General features: G+C 55.7%; 1 protein-coding gene across 1 annotated transcript; it reads left to right on the forward strand.

Moving 5' to 3' along the window:
• Positions 1 to 1,420: 1,420 nt before the first annotated feature.
• Positions 1,421 to 14,060, forward strand: OTOP3 (otopetrin 3). The gene is made up of 7 exons (XM_036837299.1): positions 1,421 to 1,577; positions 6,628 to 7,044; positions 7,135 to 7,271; positions 8,651 to 8,709; positions 8,992 to 9,110; positions 11,251 to 12,065; positions 13,269 to 14,060. The coding sequence occupies exons 1-7, from the start codon at positions 1,436 to 1,438 to the stop codon at positions 13,437 to 13,439; spliced, it is 1,860 nt and encodes a 619-aa protein (XP_036693194.1). The 5' UTR covers positions 1,421 to 1,435; the 3' UTR covers positions 13,440 to 14,060.
• The last annotated feature ends 548 nt before the right edge of the window (positions 14,061 to 14,608 follow it).

Raw genomic sequence — 14,608 nt, forward strand, 5'->3', positions numbered from 1 at the left:
TGTCCAGCAGCCACATCTAAGATGATCACAGGAGGGGGTCTTGGGGTCGGAGCTGCAAGGGCCCCGGGAGATATTCAGGTCTCAGGCTTTTCTGTGGGTGAGCCAAGTCTGAGTCACAGACTAGTTACAGACTCGTACCTGGGTGGCTGGGAGGGGCTGGGCGGAGTACCCAGGCTGCCACCTTCCTCTTCGCTTTATCCTCAAGTGACATATACATTTTTTAATGTATTCCATGACACATGAAAGATTAGGAAGGACTCACCTAATCCACCTACGATTTTACAAAGAAGAAAACTGGGGCCCAGAGAGGTAAAGTGACTTGCCCACAGTCACACAGCGAAAGGGAGCCAGTGCCTTTCTACTAAGAATAATAATTTTCAAACTTTTTTCATGCATCAGCGCTTTTGTTTTCCCCTCAAATGAAACATTTCAGGAACGCAACTTCAATTCATAGGCTGTTATAATTTATAACAGGGCTGTTACAGCTAAACAGGGCTTGGGTGGCACAGATTCTCAACCCCTGGGCCTCCTCTTACCCACAACCCCACTCCCTGCGGTCCCTGAGGCTCCTCTCCAAAGCCCTCTGCCTTCTACTCCACAAGAGATGTAGAGATGGGGCGACTGTGAAGCTGGAGAGATCCTGGCAGGGCAGAGGGTGTGGGATGTCACTGTTTTCCCAGCCCTTCGACCGTCTCCGGAGCCCCTCAATAAAATGGTTTGATCCAAAAGAAGGTGGGGAGAGGGGATATAGAGGTGGACTCAGAGAGACTGAGGAAGTCAGACGGTGCAGAGAGAGATTGAAAAGGAGGCACCAACAGCTAGAAGGGGAGGCGGAATTGGTGGCCACGAGTCAGGTGAAGGGGCACAGGCTGCGGTGGGGCCTGGGGTGGGAGGAGATGGCATTTTGTGCGGGAGCGTGGGAGCAGCCGCACCTGGAGCACAGGGCACTTTAGAGGAAAATGTGCCAGGACCCCCCCAGCAGGATGAGGTGGGCAGGTCTCAGAGGCTGCAGGAAGAAGTGGGGAGGGCCGCAGGGGGCGTCTCCTGCCGTGTCAGAACCGGGTCTCTTTCGCCCCAGGTTCACGTTTGCCTTAGGGAGAGAGAGCTTGCGGCAGGGCCGGGCCTGGTGCTACGTGGGGTACAAGAGAAGGTGACCCCGGATCTGTGGGGGAGGGTCCATTCCCTGCTGGGCCGCCAGAGGCAAGTGTGGCCTGAACCCTACACGGCCTCTATTGCGGCCTAAGGACATTGCACCCCAACCTACCACGGAAGCGGGCCTGCTCGTGGGTCCCCTGACCCAGCGCCCCGCGCCTGCACCGCCTCCGGCCCCGCCCGCCTGTCCAGCCGCCTCGCTATTGGCTGAGCTGTCCGGGGAGACCCCGGCGGGGTAATTAACGAAGGATTAATGAGAGCCCCAAAGTCAACAGAAAAATCAATGGGCCGCGGAGCCCGAGAGGCGGCTGCGCAGTCCCGCGGGGGCAGGGCGTCGGGGGCATCGGTCCGGCCCAGGGGCCTCACCCGGGCAGACGATCCGCGCTGCGGTGGTCAGCCGGCGGCGATGCCTGCCCAGGCCTCAGGTAAGGCTCCCCGGCGGCGCCGCTACGGCCGGGAGCGCCCTCTGACCCCTGGAGGAACATTCCCGAGAGCCCACCCTCGACACTCACACCTACTCCGCTCCGAAAGCGAGGGTCAGAGACCGGGGGCTGCAGGGACTGGGGCGGGAGGGCGAGATGACGGGAGGAAGGTCAACCCTTGGTGACCCGAACGGCGGCCCCCCTGTGCCCCCACCCCGGCTCCGCACCCCGTCTCCTTTCCGCGGGCGGGGGGGTGCGCAGGGGTCAGCAGGGCACCCCCCGCCTTAGCCAGGTCCGAGCGCGCACAGCGGAAAGGGGGCGCCGAAGCCGGGAAGAAGCTAAAAGCCCGGACGGCTGGAAAAAGGGGTGTGGGGCTGGGTTGCCGGGATGCCCAGTCAGAGGCACCCGTGTGGTGCCTGCCCCAGGCCTCGCAGTCCCTCGAGTGGCTCGGAAAGAAATCCCATAGCTCCGCGACCAGCGCTTCGCAGCATCCGTCGGATCCGGCCAGGCGCCGCGCCCCGACGGCTCTGCAGCTTTCATCACTGGCTCTAATCGCGACCCACAAACCAGTCTGGTGTCCGGGCCCTCCCCTGAACTGGCGTGGCGCGGAGGGGCGAGCCAGAGGGTGGCGGATTCCTCCTTGTCACTCAGGGAGCCCTCACCCTCTTCCCGCGACCCCTGCTTGCCCATCCCCGCACCCTTCCCAGCGGAGGACCCAATCCTCCACTTTGAGCGCTCCCTCTAGCGGCCGATGGAGGGTTGGACCCGGGGGTGGGGGCGGGGAAGATAGTCAAGGTGAGGACCCTGGAGGACAGGACCTTGGCCTCCAGCGTCCTCTCTAGGCCTGCAGTCCAATCAAAACCTGCCCCTGTAATTCACCAATAATCCCGATCCTTCCGGCCTCTCCAGGACCTGGACAGAACAGGAAGGAAATGCATAAACAGCTAACACTGAGAGCGTTCTCTATGCCAGGCATGTCTCTACATGCATTTACATGTGTTAAATCATTTAATTTTGAAAAATCCCCATCAGGTAGGTATTATGCCTTAACTCCTTCATTTACTCATTCAAGAACTCTTTTTTGAACATCTACTATGTAACGGGTACTATTCTATAGTCGTGTATCTGTTTACAGAGAGGAAACTGAAGCACCGAAAGTCTAAGTAGCTTGACCAAGATCACACAGGTAGTAAGTGCCAGAATTGGGCACTAGGCTATCCTCCTGCCTTGGGGTAGATTCTGGGAAGGCGAGATGGGGCAGTCAGGTTTGGGAGAAAAGGAGCAGGGGGTTGTCCCTGTAAGCTTCAGATGTGCTCAACCTGGGTGGGGGAGCCTGGGAAGAAAGACAAAGATCATCTGGAAAGTCGCCTCCACTGGGCCAGGATGCAAAGGGTTGGATGGGAAGGGTTTCTGTCCACGGCTCTGGTGCTGAAATTTCCCCAGAAAATGCCAGAGTCAGTCAGCTAACATTGGTTTAGTGTTCTGCCTGTGCCATATACGGGGGATGAGGTAAGCAGGAGCTGGTCGCTGCCCACCAGGCACACCCACAGCAGTGCACGCCCGCTCTCGATAGATGTTTGGGCAAAGGGAGAAGTCTTCCCAGGAGAAGCGCTTGAGATGGGTGGTGAGGATGGGCAAGAGCCACTGGTGGAGGGTAGCAGGAGAGGCAGAAGGAAGAGCAGCCTCCAGGAGTGACGGAGGGGGGCCTGAGGCTACATGAGAAATGGGGAGGCCTCTGGCTGGGCCTGGATGAATGTGGGGAGCAGGTGCCTAGAGTGTGACAAGGGGGCTGGACAAGGAGGGGACAGAACTGGAGCAAGCATGACGTGGAGGACTGGGAAGGGGGGAAGCATTGGTAGAATCTTTAAAAGAGTACCAAGTTTTATTATTCTATTTGCCCCAGAAGAGGACCTTAGGAGGTATAAATATTGGGCAGGTTGCACATTGGAGAATGGGGGCCTGAAGAGGCTGCATTTGAGAGCCAAATGTGCTGAGGGTCTTCTGGTAGTTACATAGGGGGATGGTCTAAAGGTCAGAGTCCAAAGGGAGAGACAGAGCAAAGCACAGCTAATTAAAATAGAGCATGAACACTGATGTGTATAAAATTGATGACTAATAAGAACCAGCTGTATAAAAAAATAAATAAAATAAAATTCAAAAAAATTTTTAAATAAATAAAATAAAATAAAATAGAGCATGATATGGGACTTCCCTGGTGGTCCAGTGGCTAAGGCTCCGCACTCCGAATTCAGGGGACCCAGGTTCGATCCCTGGTCAGGGAACTAGATCCCACGTGCCGCAACTAAGAGTATGCGTGCCGCAATTAAAAAAAAAAGACCCCCCGTGCTGCAACTAAGGACCCGGCACAGCCTAATTAATTAATTAAAAAAGAAGTAAACTTTCAAAAAATAACATAAAATAGAGCATGATAGGTGATGCTTCAGCAACAAGCATGGGTGCAGTGGGGGTACCAAGAGGGGCACCTAGTCCAGCCTTGGCGAAGGGGTTCAGGGGAGGCTTCCTAGAGGAGGTGGGGCTCCACTGAGTCCTGAGGGCACACCACAGTCATCCAAGGGGCAAGTGGGTGGGCATGATGGGCAAAGGGTAGGGTGTGGGCAAAGACAGGGAAGTGAGCAAAAGCAGGAGCATTCTGGGAACTAGGCAACAGGATGGCATGGTCCATGGGCAAGGGAGTGGGAGTCTGAAGACAGGGCTGGAGAGGAAAGTTAAGGCCAGACCAGGAAGCAACAGCGGCTACCCTGCCTTGATCACCTTGTGTACCCCAAGCCCATACTAAACATACACTGCCTTGTTTCATTTTGAAAGGCCATGCAGGCCATGCTAGATAGTTTGGACTCTACAGTGAGGACAGTTGGTTGCCTTTGCAGGGGAAGGAGGGGAGAGGTACAGTGGGTAGGGAGACCAGTCCAGGAGAGAGAAGAGGGAGCCATGGACCAGGGTAGTGCTTGTGGTAAAGAAAAATCTCAGAGCAGTCCTTGAGCTGGAATGCACAGGGGTGAGGGGAGAGGCAAGGCAGACACGTGGTTCCCTGCTGGGAGACATGGGGATGGAGACTCCGCTTGCTGAGACAGTGAATTAGAAAGCAGGCCTCCTGCAGCCCGGACAATGGGGACAGTGTGCACTTAGGACCCTGAGCCCAGAGCACCAGGGATGCCAGGGCAGCAGCAGGACCAAGGGAGAGCACCTGGGACAGCAGGGGGTGGTGAAGGAACCTTCCCACCAGGACAGCACCCAGAACCGGTGGGGCATCCCTGCACTCCAGTGCAGCGTTATGAGTACTCAGAGGGCCCATGGGGGAAGTGTGCTGGACTCCAGGAAGGGGTCCTGAGCTGCAGGTATGGGGTGACCCAAGATCTGGGTCCGAGTGAAGGGTAACAAAGAGGTCGGCCTGAGTGAAAGCTTGGGGCAAGTGAGAAAGTAGCAGGAGACACTCAGGGAAAGAGAAGGGTAGGATGGTGTTCCCCATGTTGAGCTGTACATTCGTGAGACTTCAAGGAGTTGAGGGAGGGGACAGATGGAAGTCAGTTCTATCAAAGCCAAGGGCGTGGGACTTCCCTGGCAGTCCAGCGGTTAGGACTCTGTGCTTTCACTGACGAGGGCACGGGTTCAATCCCTGGTCAGGGAATTAAGATCCCACAAGCTGTGCGTCACAGCCAAAAAAAAAGAAAGTCAAGGGCATGGCATTCATGCTCATCCCAATGTGTCCCATGCTCATGGCAGACATTGCCAGTCAATCTCAGAACTTTTTCCTTAAGCCTTTAATGTGCTTTAAAATTAACTTTAATTACATAAGTAATGTTTGTTTGTTTGTTTATTTTTTTGGCTGCATTGGGTCTTCATTGCTGCACGTGGGCTTTCTCTAGTTGCAGCGAGCGGGGACTACTCTTCCCTGCGGTGTGCGGGCTTCTCATTGCAGTGGCTTCTCTTGTTGAGGAGCACGGGCTCTAGGCACTCGGGCTTCAGTAGTTGTTGGTCACGGGCTCTAGAGCACAGGCTCAGCAGTTGTGGCGCACGGGCTTAGTTGCTCCGCGGCATGTGGGATCTTCCCGGACCAGGGCTCGAACCCGTGTCCCCTGCATTGGCAAGCGGATTCTTAACCACTGTGCCACCAGGGAAGTCCCAGTAATGTGTTTTTTTTTTTTTTTTTTAAACTAGAACATTAAACCTCTCCCAATGCTAGTGCCCTCCTCCTTTCCCCAGAAGAAACTCCTATTGTGAACTTGATGGGTGTCTTCTAGATCTTTTAAAAGTAATTTTAGGGACTTCCCTGGCAGTCCAGTGCTTAAGACTTTGCCTTCCAATGCAGGGGGTGTGGGTTCGACCCCTAGTCAGGGAGCTAAGGTCCCACATGCCCCGCAGCCAAAAAAAGCAAAAAAACATAAAACAGAAGCAATATTGTAACAAGTTCAATAAAAAGACTTTTTTAAAAAGTAATTTTATATACACCCATATGTACCTAAAATAGAGTATTATCTCAGATCATAGCATTCTTTCCCACCAAGCCCACGCTGAGCCTCAGGATCCTTCTCAACCCAACACTCTAGGCAACCACTGCCCAACTAGTCAGAGTCAGAACAAGAGAGGACACCTACTTGCTCTCCCTGACTTGAGGAGTGAATTTCCTTCCAGAAGACAGAGGGCACAAACGGCCTTTTGGTGGTGAAAAGTCACAGCCTTGGAAACTGCCCAGTGGCCAAGCACTGTGCAGATACCCCTGGCTGCCTTGACAGACATCATTATTCCACCTTAAGATCAAGCACTGATGCAGGAGGATAGGGGTGGGGGGAAGGCGGTCCTCAAGCCAGTCGAAATAAATCCTATGTTTATGTGGGGCACAGAGGGCTTCCATATCCCCTGGTCTGTCTGAATCTTGTCGGGTCCTGTAAGGCAGATGGTGCAGCTGCTATTATTTCCAATGTCCTGACCAGAGAGGTTGCTTAGCTTGCCCTAGGTCCCACAGCGGTTAGAGGCAGAAGCGGAATTGAGCCCGGGACGGCTTGGCAGCCAACCAGAACCCTGTCTCCCTCCCCAGCCCCTACTGAGGCTCCACCCATGGCCTCTCCAGAAGCACAGGAGACTGGAGAGACCCCGGCCAAGGAGAACCAAGTGGCCACGGGGGCCGAGCAGACAGGGGCCCCCGCCTCGCCCCTCAAGAGGTCCTGGCTGGTGCGGCACATCTCACTGCTGCTGCGCCGGGACCGGCGGGCCCAGAAGGCCGGGCAGCTCTTCTCGGGGCTCCTGGCCCTCAACATGGTGTTCCTGGGCGGAGCCTTCATCTGCAGCATGATCTTCAACAACGTGGCCATCACGCTGGGGGACGTGTGGACCCTGCTGGCCGCGCTGAAGGCCCTGGCCCTCCTTTGGCTTCTCTACTACACCGCCAGGACCACCCGCCGGCCGCAAGCCGTGCTCCACCAGGACCCGCACGCAGGGCCCGCTTGGGTGCGGGGTGAGTGTCGGGGCGCCTGGGTGGATGCAGAGGAGTGGGGAGGGAGGGCTCTTTCCGGGGGAGGTGCCAACGGCCCCCTGGCCCGGCCAGGCTCCCTGGTGCTCTTTGGCAGCTGCACCATCTGCCTCAACGTCTTCCGCGTGGGCTACGGCATGAGCCACATCCAGTGTAAGTCACAGCTGGAGCTCATCTTCCCGGCCGTCGAGATCATCTTCATCGGCATCCAGGTGACCCGCCTCTCGCACCCCCTCGCCGCATGCATACACACCCCAGCCTATGCCTAGAAACAGCCACGTCAGCAAATACCTACACGGCCCAGAGTATGTACACACATACCACAGCGCCCCTCCACGCCTGCCTCTGTGTGCCCACACCCGTGCCACCTACATGTGCCAGCATCGCCCCTCCACGCCTGCCTCTGTGTGCCCACACCCGTGCTACCTACATGTGCCAGCATCGCCCCTCCACGCCTGCCTCTGTGTGCCCACACCCGTGCTACCTACATGTGCCAGCATCGCCCCTCCACGCCTGCCTCTGTGTGCCCACACCCATGCCACCTACATGTGCCAGCATCGCCCCTCCACGCCTGCCTCTGTGTGCCCACACCCGTGCCACCTACATGTGCCAGCATCAGCACACACACTGTGTCACTGAAACGCAGCACCTATAGACACACTTGCCTGTACGTACCTGTGTGTACCTAAATCTACACCCCCCGGATATACTGTGCTACTCTCCTTCTTTTTTGTTTTTTTTAAATACAATTTATTTATTTATATTTTTGGTTGAGCGGCATGTGGGATCTTAGTTCCCCGACCAAGGGGCCCCTTGTATTGGAAACATGGAGTCTTAATCACTGGACCACCAGGGAAGCCCTACAGAGCTACTTTTTTTTTTTTTTAAAGAATGTTTTTTTTTTTTTAATTTATTTATTTATTTTTGGCTGCGTTGGGTCTTTGTTGCTGCGCGTGGGCTTTCTCTAGTTGCAGCGAGCAGGGGCTACTCTTTGTTGTGGTGTGCGGACTTCTCATTGCGGTGGCTTCTCTTGTTGTGGAGCACAAGCTCTAGGGCTACGGGCTTCAGTAGTTGTGGCATGTGGGCTCAGTAGTTGTGGCTCGCAGGCTCTAGAGCGCAGGCTCAGTAGTTGTGGTGCACGGGCTTAGTTGCTCTGCAGCATGTGGGATCTTCCTGGACCAGGGCTCAAACCTGTGTCCCCTGCATTGGCAGGTGGATTCTTAATGCCACCAGGGAAGTCCCCAGAGCTACTCTTAATGAATCTCCAACTCCCTCCTGAGTTCCTGATCTGCAGGCATTGTGCTATGTGTTTTGTTTGCATCACCCTTTTTATTGCCCCAATAAGTAAGCATTCCCCTGATAGACATTTTAGTCCTATTTTAGAGCCGAGGAGACTAAGGCTCAGAGATGTTTTTCCACTGGCCCAAGACCACACAGCGAGGAAACACTGGAGCCACGAATCCAACCCAGGCTTCCTCACTGTCCCTTCCACTGTAAATACACACATGCAACTGGAACACATGCCCCATAGTCCCACCACCAACCTTCGCCCCACCCCTAGCCCCTGGGCTCAAGGCCCTTTCTCTTTCAGACCTGGGTGCTCTGGAAACACTCTAAGGACTGCGTTCAGATCCAGACCAACTTCACTAGGTAAGATGCGGGCACCTTCTCTCCTTCCAACAACTCCTGGGATACCCCTGTCCCCCACTCATGCTGGCCCCCCAACAGCTTCCCTGGACAGCGTGGCCCTGGGGCTATCGGTTAGTCTGGGAATGGGTCCCAGGTAGCCCCTAGGGCTGCCCCTCCTGAAGTTCTAACGGCAGATGGCATCTGGCTTTGGGAGAGAGTGGTCACCCCAAAGGCAGTGATGGTGAACGTGGGGCACCCGGGAAGCCGGCTAGGCTGTGTGGCAGAGTGTAGCACCTCCTCCAGGTGTGGCCTGATGCTGACGCTGGCCACGAATCTGCTGCTGTGGCTTCTGGCCGTCACCAACGACTCCATGCACCATGAGATCGAGACTGAGGTCAGCGCCCTCATGGAAAAGTTCTCAGGTACAGAGGAGACCGTGACTGCCCCCCGATCCCTGAATGTACACACACACACACACACACACACACACACACACACACACGTGCGTGCACGCTACACTCCCTCAAACAGGTGAGGCTCAATGACTCTGCAGAATTGGGAGCAAGCTCTAGAGGCCAGATCACGACTAAACGGAAACTGACATTTGCCTATGGTACCCATCCTGCCCCCATTCTGGGCCTGCCCCATCAGGTGCTGGCACTCTGCAAGCCCACTCCAGGCATCCGTCTAGCTATCAGTAAGCTAACCACTAATTCTGGCTGAACTATTCACTGATAAGTCCAGGTATGCACTCTACCCCTGGTATTTGCATTTTACTTGCAAGAAACTAAAAAGCCTTCAAGACTGAAAGGAATGTCTTCCTAACACAGTTGTAGGTACCTGGACATATAAGGAAGAACAGAAGATTTCTGGGCAGAAAGAACTCCCTGGATTGTTCCATGTACCCAGTGCCCTACCTGTCAGTCTGCCCTTAGAGGCCATGTCCCGTAAACCTACATGGGAACATTGCTGTCTGTGGGATTCAGCCACACCTGTATGTATACACCTCCCCCCGCCCCGGGTGGCATCACCATCCTGACCTGTGTACAGCCAAGCCTTCCCAGCAGACTCATGCATTCACACATCCATTGCATAAATCTCAGCATGCCGGTATACCGTGGGCATTCTTTATGCTCCAGATCCATTTTTCAGAAGACCTGTGCAAAGAGAATTTTCGGCAAGTGACATCATGGATTGTTTATTATTAAACAATTCAAGCATACAGATGAGTAGAAGGACAGGACATACTCATTACCTAGATGTGATCATTATTATCATTTTGCCATATTTATTCCAATATTTTTGCTGAATTACTTACGTTGCAGAAATACTGGCATTTCATCTCAGAGTATTTCAGTATGCATGTCTTTAATAGCTACTTTTTATTTATTTATTTATTTATTTATTTATGGCTGTGTTGGATCTTCGTTTCTGTGCGAGGGCTTTCTGTAGTTGCGGCAAGCGGGGGCCACTCTTCATCGCGGTGTGCGGGCCTTTCACTATCGCGGCCCCTCCCGTTGCGGGGCACAGGCTCCAGACGCGCAGGCTCAGTAGTTGTGGCTCACGGGCCCAGTTGCCCCGCGGCATGTGGGATCTTCCCAGACCAGGGCTCGAACCCATGTCCCCTGCATTGGCAGGCAGATTCTCAACCACTGCGCCACCAGGGAAGCCCTGCATGTCTTTAAAATAATATATTTCCCTACATTAGCACAGTGCCATTGTAATTTCTAACAAAATGCCTTAACATCATCCCCATCCTCTGTATCAGTCTATATTCGACTTTCTCCAATCAGCCCATGAAATGTCTTTTCAAGATGGTTTGTTCAAACATGCAGTACATTTGGTGGCCCAGTTAAGTCTCTTCCCCTAATGACATTGAGATTTGTCAGGTTGCTACCTCGTGGTGGCATTTGACTTGCTCCCAAATCCCCTGCTTTTCCTAGAAACAGGAAGTATGGACCAAAGTGTTGATTACATTTGGGTTAAGCATTTTGGACACCAACATTCCACAGCGGATACTGTGTGCTTTGCAGGGCACCTCATCACAAGGCAAGGTGTCTGGCCCACAGGGGATGCTGCTGATGGTCCAGGTGTATCAGCCAGAGCCTCCCATATAAGGTTACAGGCGTCCCCCTGCGCTCAGCAAGTAATCTGTAGAGGTGACATTTGGCACCAAAGACATCATGTGTCAAATCCTTTACCTAAGCTTGGCACCTGAGGTCTAGAATCCCTCTGTCAAGGAATGACCATCCTGGGGACTTCCCTGGCGGTCCAGTGGTTAAGACTCCACACTGCCACTGCAGGGGGCACGGATTCGATCCCTGGTCGGGGAACTAAGGTCCCGCAAAAAAAAAAAAAAAAAAAAAATGACCATCCTGTGATTTCTGACTTCTCTCTGACTTCTCTCTCTTGGCCTCAGTTTCCACATCTGTAAAATGGGTGGCTGGGTCCCTTCCGCCTCCTGCCATAATCCAGGAGGTGAACAGATTGATTTGTGCATCTGGTTTCCTCAGAGCAAGGCCCACCTGAACGTCTGTCCCCTCCTGCCCTGCCCCCTCCCAGGCAACAACACCAACACCTGTCTGTGCCTCAACGTCACCATGTGTGAGGTCTTCCAGAAGGGCTACCTGATGCTCTACCCCTTCAGCACCGAGTACTCCCTCATCTGCTGTGGCATGCTCTTCGTCATGTGGAAGAACGTGGGCCGCCGCCTGGCACCCCACACGGGCTCCCACCCCAGCACCCCGCCCTTCCACCTGCACGGGGCCATCTTAGGGCCACTGCTGGGCCTGCTGGTCCTGGTGGCAGGCACGTGCGTCTTCGTGCTCTTCCAGATCCAAGCAAGTGGCCCTGCCATCGCGCGCCAGTACTTCATCATCTACTACGCCTTCTATGCAGCCGCACTGCCCACTATGAGCCTGGCGTGCCTGGCGGGCATGGCCATCCATGGGCTGGAGGAGCGAGAGCTAGACACGCTCAAGAACCCCACCCGCAGCCTGGACGTGGTGCTGCTGATGGGCGCGGCGCTGGGCCAGATGGGCATCTCCTACTTCTCCATCGTGGCCATCGTGGCCACTCGCCCCCACGAGCTACTCAACCACCTCATCCTGGCCTACTCGCTGCTGCTCATCCTGCAGCACATAGCCCAGAACCTCTTCATCATCGAGGGCCTGCACCGGCGCCCGCTCTGGGAGGCAGCTCCTGAGAGCCTGGCGGGGAAGTGGGAGGCTGAGCCTCCCCGCAGGGGCTCCCTGCTGGAGCTGGGCCAGGACCTGCGGCAGGCCTCACTGGCCTACATCCACTCCTACAGCCACCTCAACTGGAAGCGGCGGGCCCTCAAGGAGATCTCACTCTTCCTCATCCTCTGCAATATCACAGTGAGTGGCGGGGCCGGGAGGCGTGGGAGTGGAGCTGGCAAGGAGGCCCCGGAAAGCCTCACTCAGGAAGGAATGGATCAAGGTGCATTCATTGTGCATTGACTGTCCCGAGGGCGACTGGCTTGTCCCTTTGATTGTCAAAGACACAGGCCCCTTTCCAACTAGCTTGATGCTGCTTGAGAGTAGGGAGTGTCCCCCAGCTCCCTGCCAGGTGCCTGGCATGAATGAATGTGCCAAGCATGTAGCTAAGTGCTATTTACAAACATACATATAGGATTTCTACCCTCGGGGAGCTTACTGCTTAGCTGAGGAGACACAGGGGGACCAATTAGAGAATTACCAAATAATTAATGGTCCACTGACTTGAGTCAAAGGAAGAGATCAGAAGGTGCCTGTTTTTCTAAAGAATCTCTAGGGGAAGGTATTGACAATGACTGCCCAGTGCCCGGCAGCTGCTAAGTTCCAAGTCCACCTTTCCGTGCATCTCTCTGAATCATCACACTAACTCCATGCAACTGGCACTATTACTGTCCCTATTTAACAGATGAGCAAACTGAGGCTTAGGATGTTTGACCTGCCATGTTCCCACAGCCTGCAAGTTGCAGTCCCGGGACAACTCCAGGTTGTTTTAGCCCATGCTGGTAATAGCTGTGCTGGAGACACCTCAGAGGGTGAAACCTCTGGTCCAGACAGAGCATCATAAGTAATAAATTGGCCCTAAAGTGTGGTCGGAGTTCAGAGAAGGAAGTGTGGGCCCAAGTGGCCAAGGAAGGCTTTGTGAAAGTTTGATCTGGGCCTTGAGAAATGGGCAGAATTTGGACGGGAGGCAGGGTCAGGGTGGGGCGGGCAGAGAGTCATGACAGCGGAAGAATGAACCCAGAGCAGAAAAAGGTGATGGAAATGAGGGCCCAGGGGAGCCCGGGTGGAACAGGTTGTACCGTGGTGGTGGCAGCCTGGGGTCTCAGGATCCAGCTGGAGTTTAGGCTGGCCCCAGGCAGGCCAAGGAGGGGGCTGAGGCCTTCTGTGGGATGGGGTGAGGGGGATATAGGGGGAGAGGGGCTGGTTCTGAAAGCCTAAGGGTGAGGGGCTGCTAGGGTGGGGGGTATGCTGGAGGAGCTGCAGGTTCTGGGGCCGCCCCTGAGCTGAGGGCCTTGGGGGATGGGAGAGCCCCTCCCCCACTCATCAACCTCCTCTCCCCCCCAGCTGTGGATGATGCCCGCTTTTGGCATACACCCGGAGTTTGAGAACGGGCTGGAGAAGGACTTCTATGGCTACCAGACATGGTTCACCATCGTCAACTTCGGCCTGCCTCTGGGGGTCTTCTACCGCATGCACTCTGTCGGGGTGCTGGTGGAGGTCTACTTGGGGGCCTGAGAGTGCCCAAGAAACCCACCCCCTGCACACCCCCGAAGTGCCAAGGCTGGGGAGAATGTAACCCAGATGCCCCATTCCAGGGGGACCTAGACCAGCCTGGATTCCGCAAAGCCTCCTCCTCCCCAGAACCTCACTGGGGTGGGTGGTCACCGCAGCCCAAGGCCAAGGGCAGGGCCTGGACACGGAGCTCTTAAGGCCCACACCCAGGACTGAGCACATACCTGCCCCCCGCTCACCACCACCATCAGCGCAGCCCCAGGAAGCCCACACAGCTACTCTCGGGGACGGTCAGCCCTAGATGATTCCGGGGAATCTGGGGAGGGGCACCCCTACCCAGCCAGGCCTTGGGGGTCTGCCTCCTGCATGGTCCAAGCTCAGCCCAGGACATCTGGAAGCTCGCAGCTCGGCAGGCAGCCCTGCCCTTCTCTCCCCACACACCCTGTCTCCTAATGAGCTGGTTAATTAGCTGCCAGGCAGGGTTCAACAGCTCTCTCCCGCTGACATAAACCCTGTTTGTTTGATCGATTACATTCTGGCTTCGTGGCATTTTGTTCCCGGGGACAGAGAGGGCACTCTGTGTATATGGTGGGATGGGACAGTCCTCCTGGGCGGGGCTGTGGGGCTGGGACAATCCTATTTCTGGGCCACGAGGGGTCTCAACCCTTTGTCTGGTCCTCCCCTTGTCTGACCCATGGGAGGAGGTGGGAAGAGAGGAGCCGGGGCTCTCGCATCCCCCCACCCCTCGCCAGCACACCTTCTCCCCAGGACGGAGCCCCCGGTGACTTTCTGTAGCCGCTCACCCCAGGCCTGCCGATCCTCTGAGCCATCGGGTGGGGAGGGCAGGCACTGACAGCCCATCCATCTCCCTGTGCCCAGCGCAAACAGTGAACTGTGCCCAGGGTGAGGCCCAGGGTGAGGCCCAGGGACGGCAGCCCCGGGCCCTGCAGGCCAGGCTTGTACCCCTTGCAGCTGGGTGCTGAACCCCCGGCGCTGTCTCAGTGGCTGCCTGGGGGCCGTGCAGGAGGCTGGGAGGCAGGCCCCTCGCCTCTCCTGTGTGGACTCTTTCTCTCGGGGGGGCCACAGCCTGGGGCGTCCAACCCTCCACTCCCCCACCCAAGAAAATGACAAACGCTAGTTCCCAGGTGTGCACCGAGGGCCCTCTGGGGCCT

The sequence above is a fragment of the Balaenoptera musculus genome, chromosome 20, assembly GCF_009873245.2.
Source record: "Balaenoptera musculus isolate JJ_BM4_2016_0621 chromosome 20, mBalMus1.pri.v3, whole genome shotgun sequence".
Taxonomy (NCBI): Eukaryota; Metazoa; Chordata; class Mammalia; order Artiodactyla; family Balaenopteridae; genus Balaenoptera; species Balaenoptera musculus.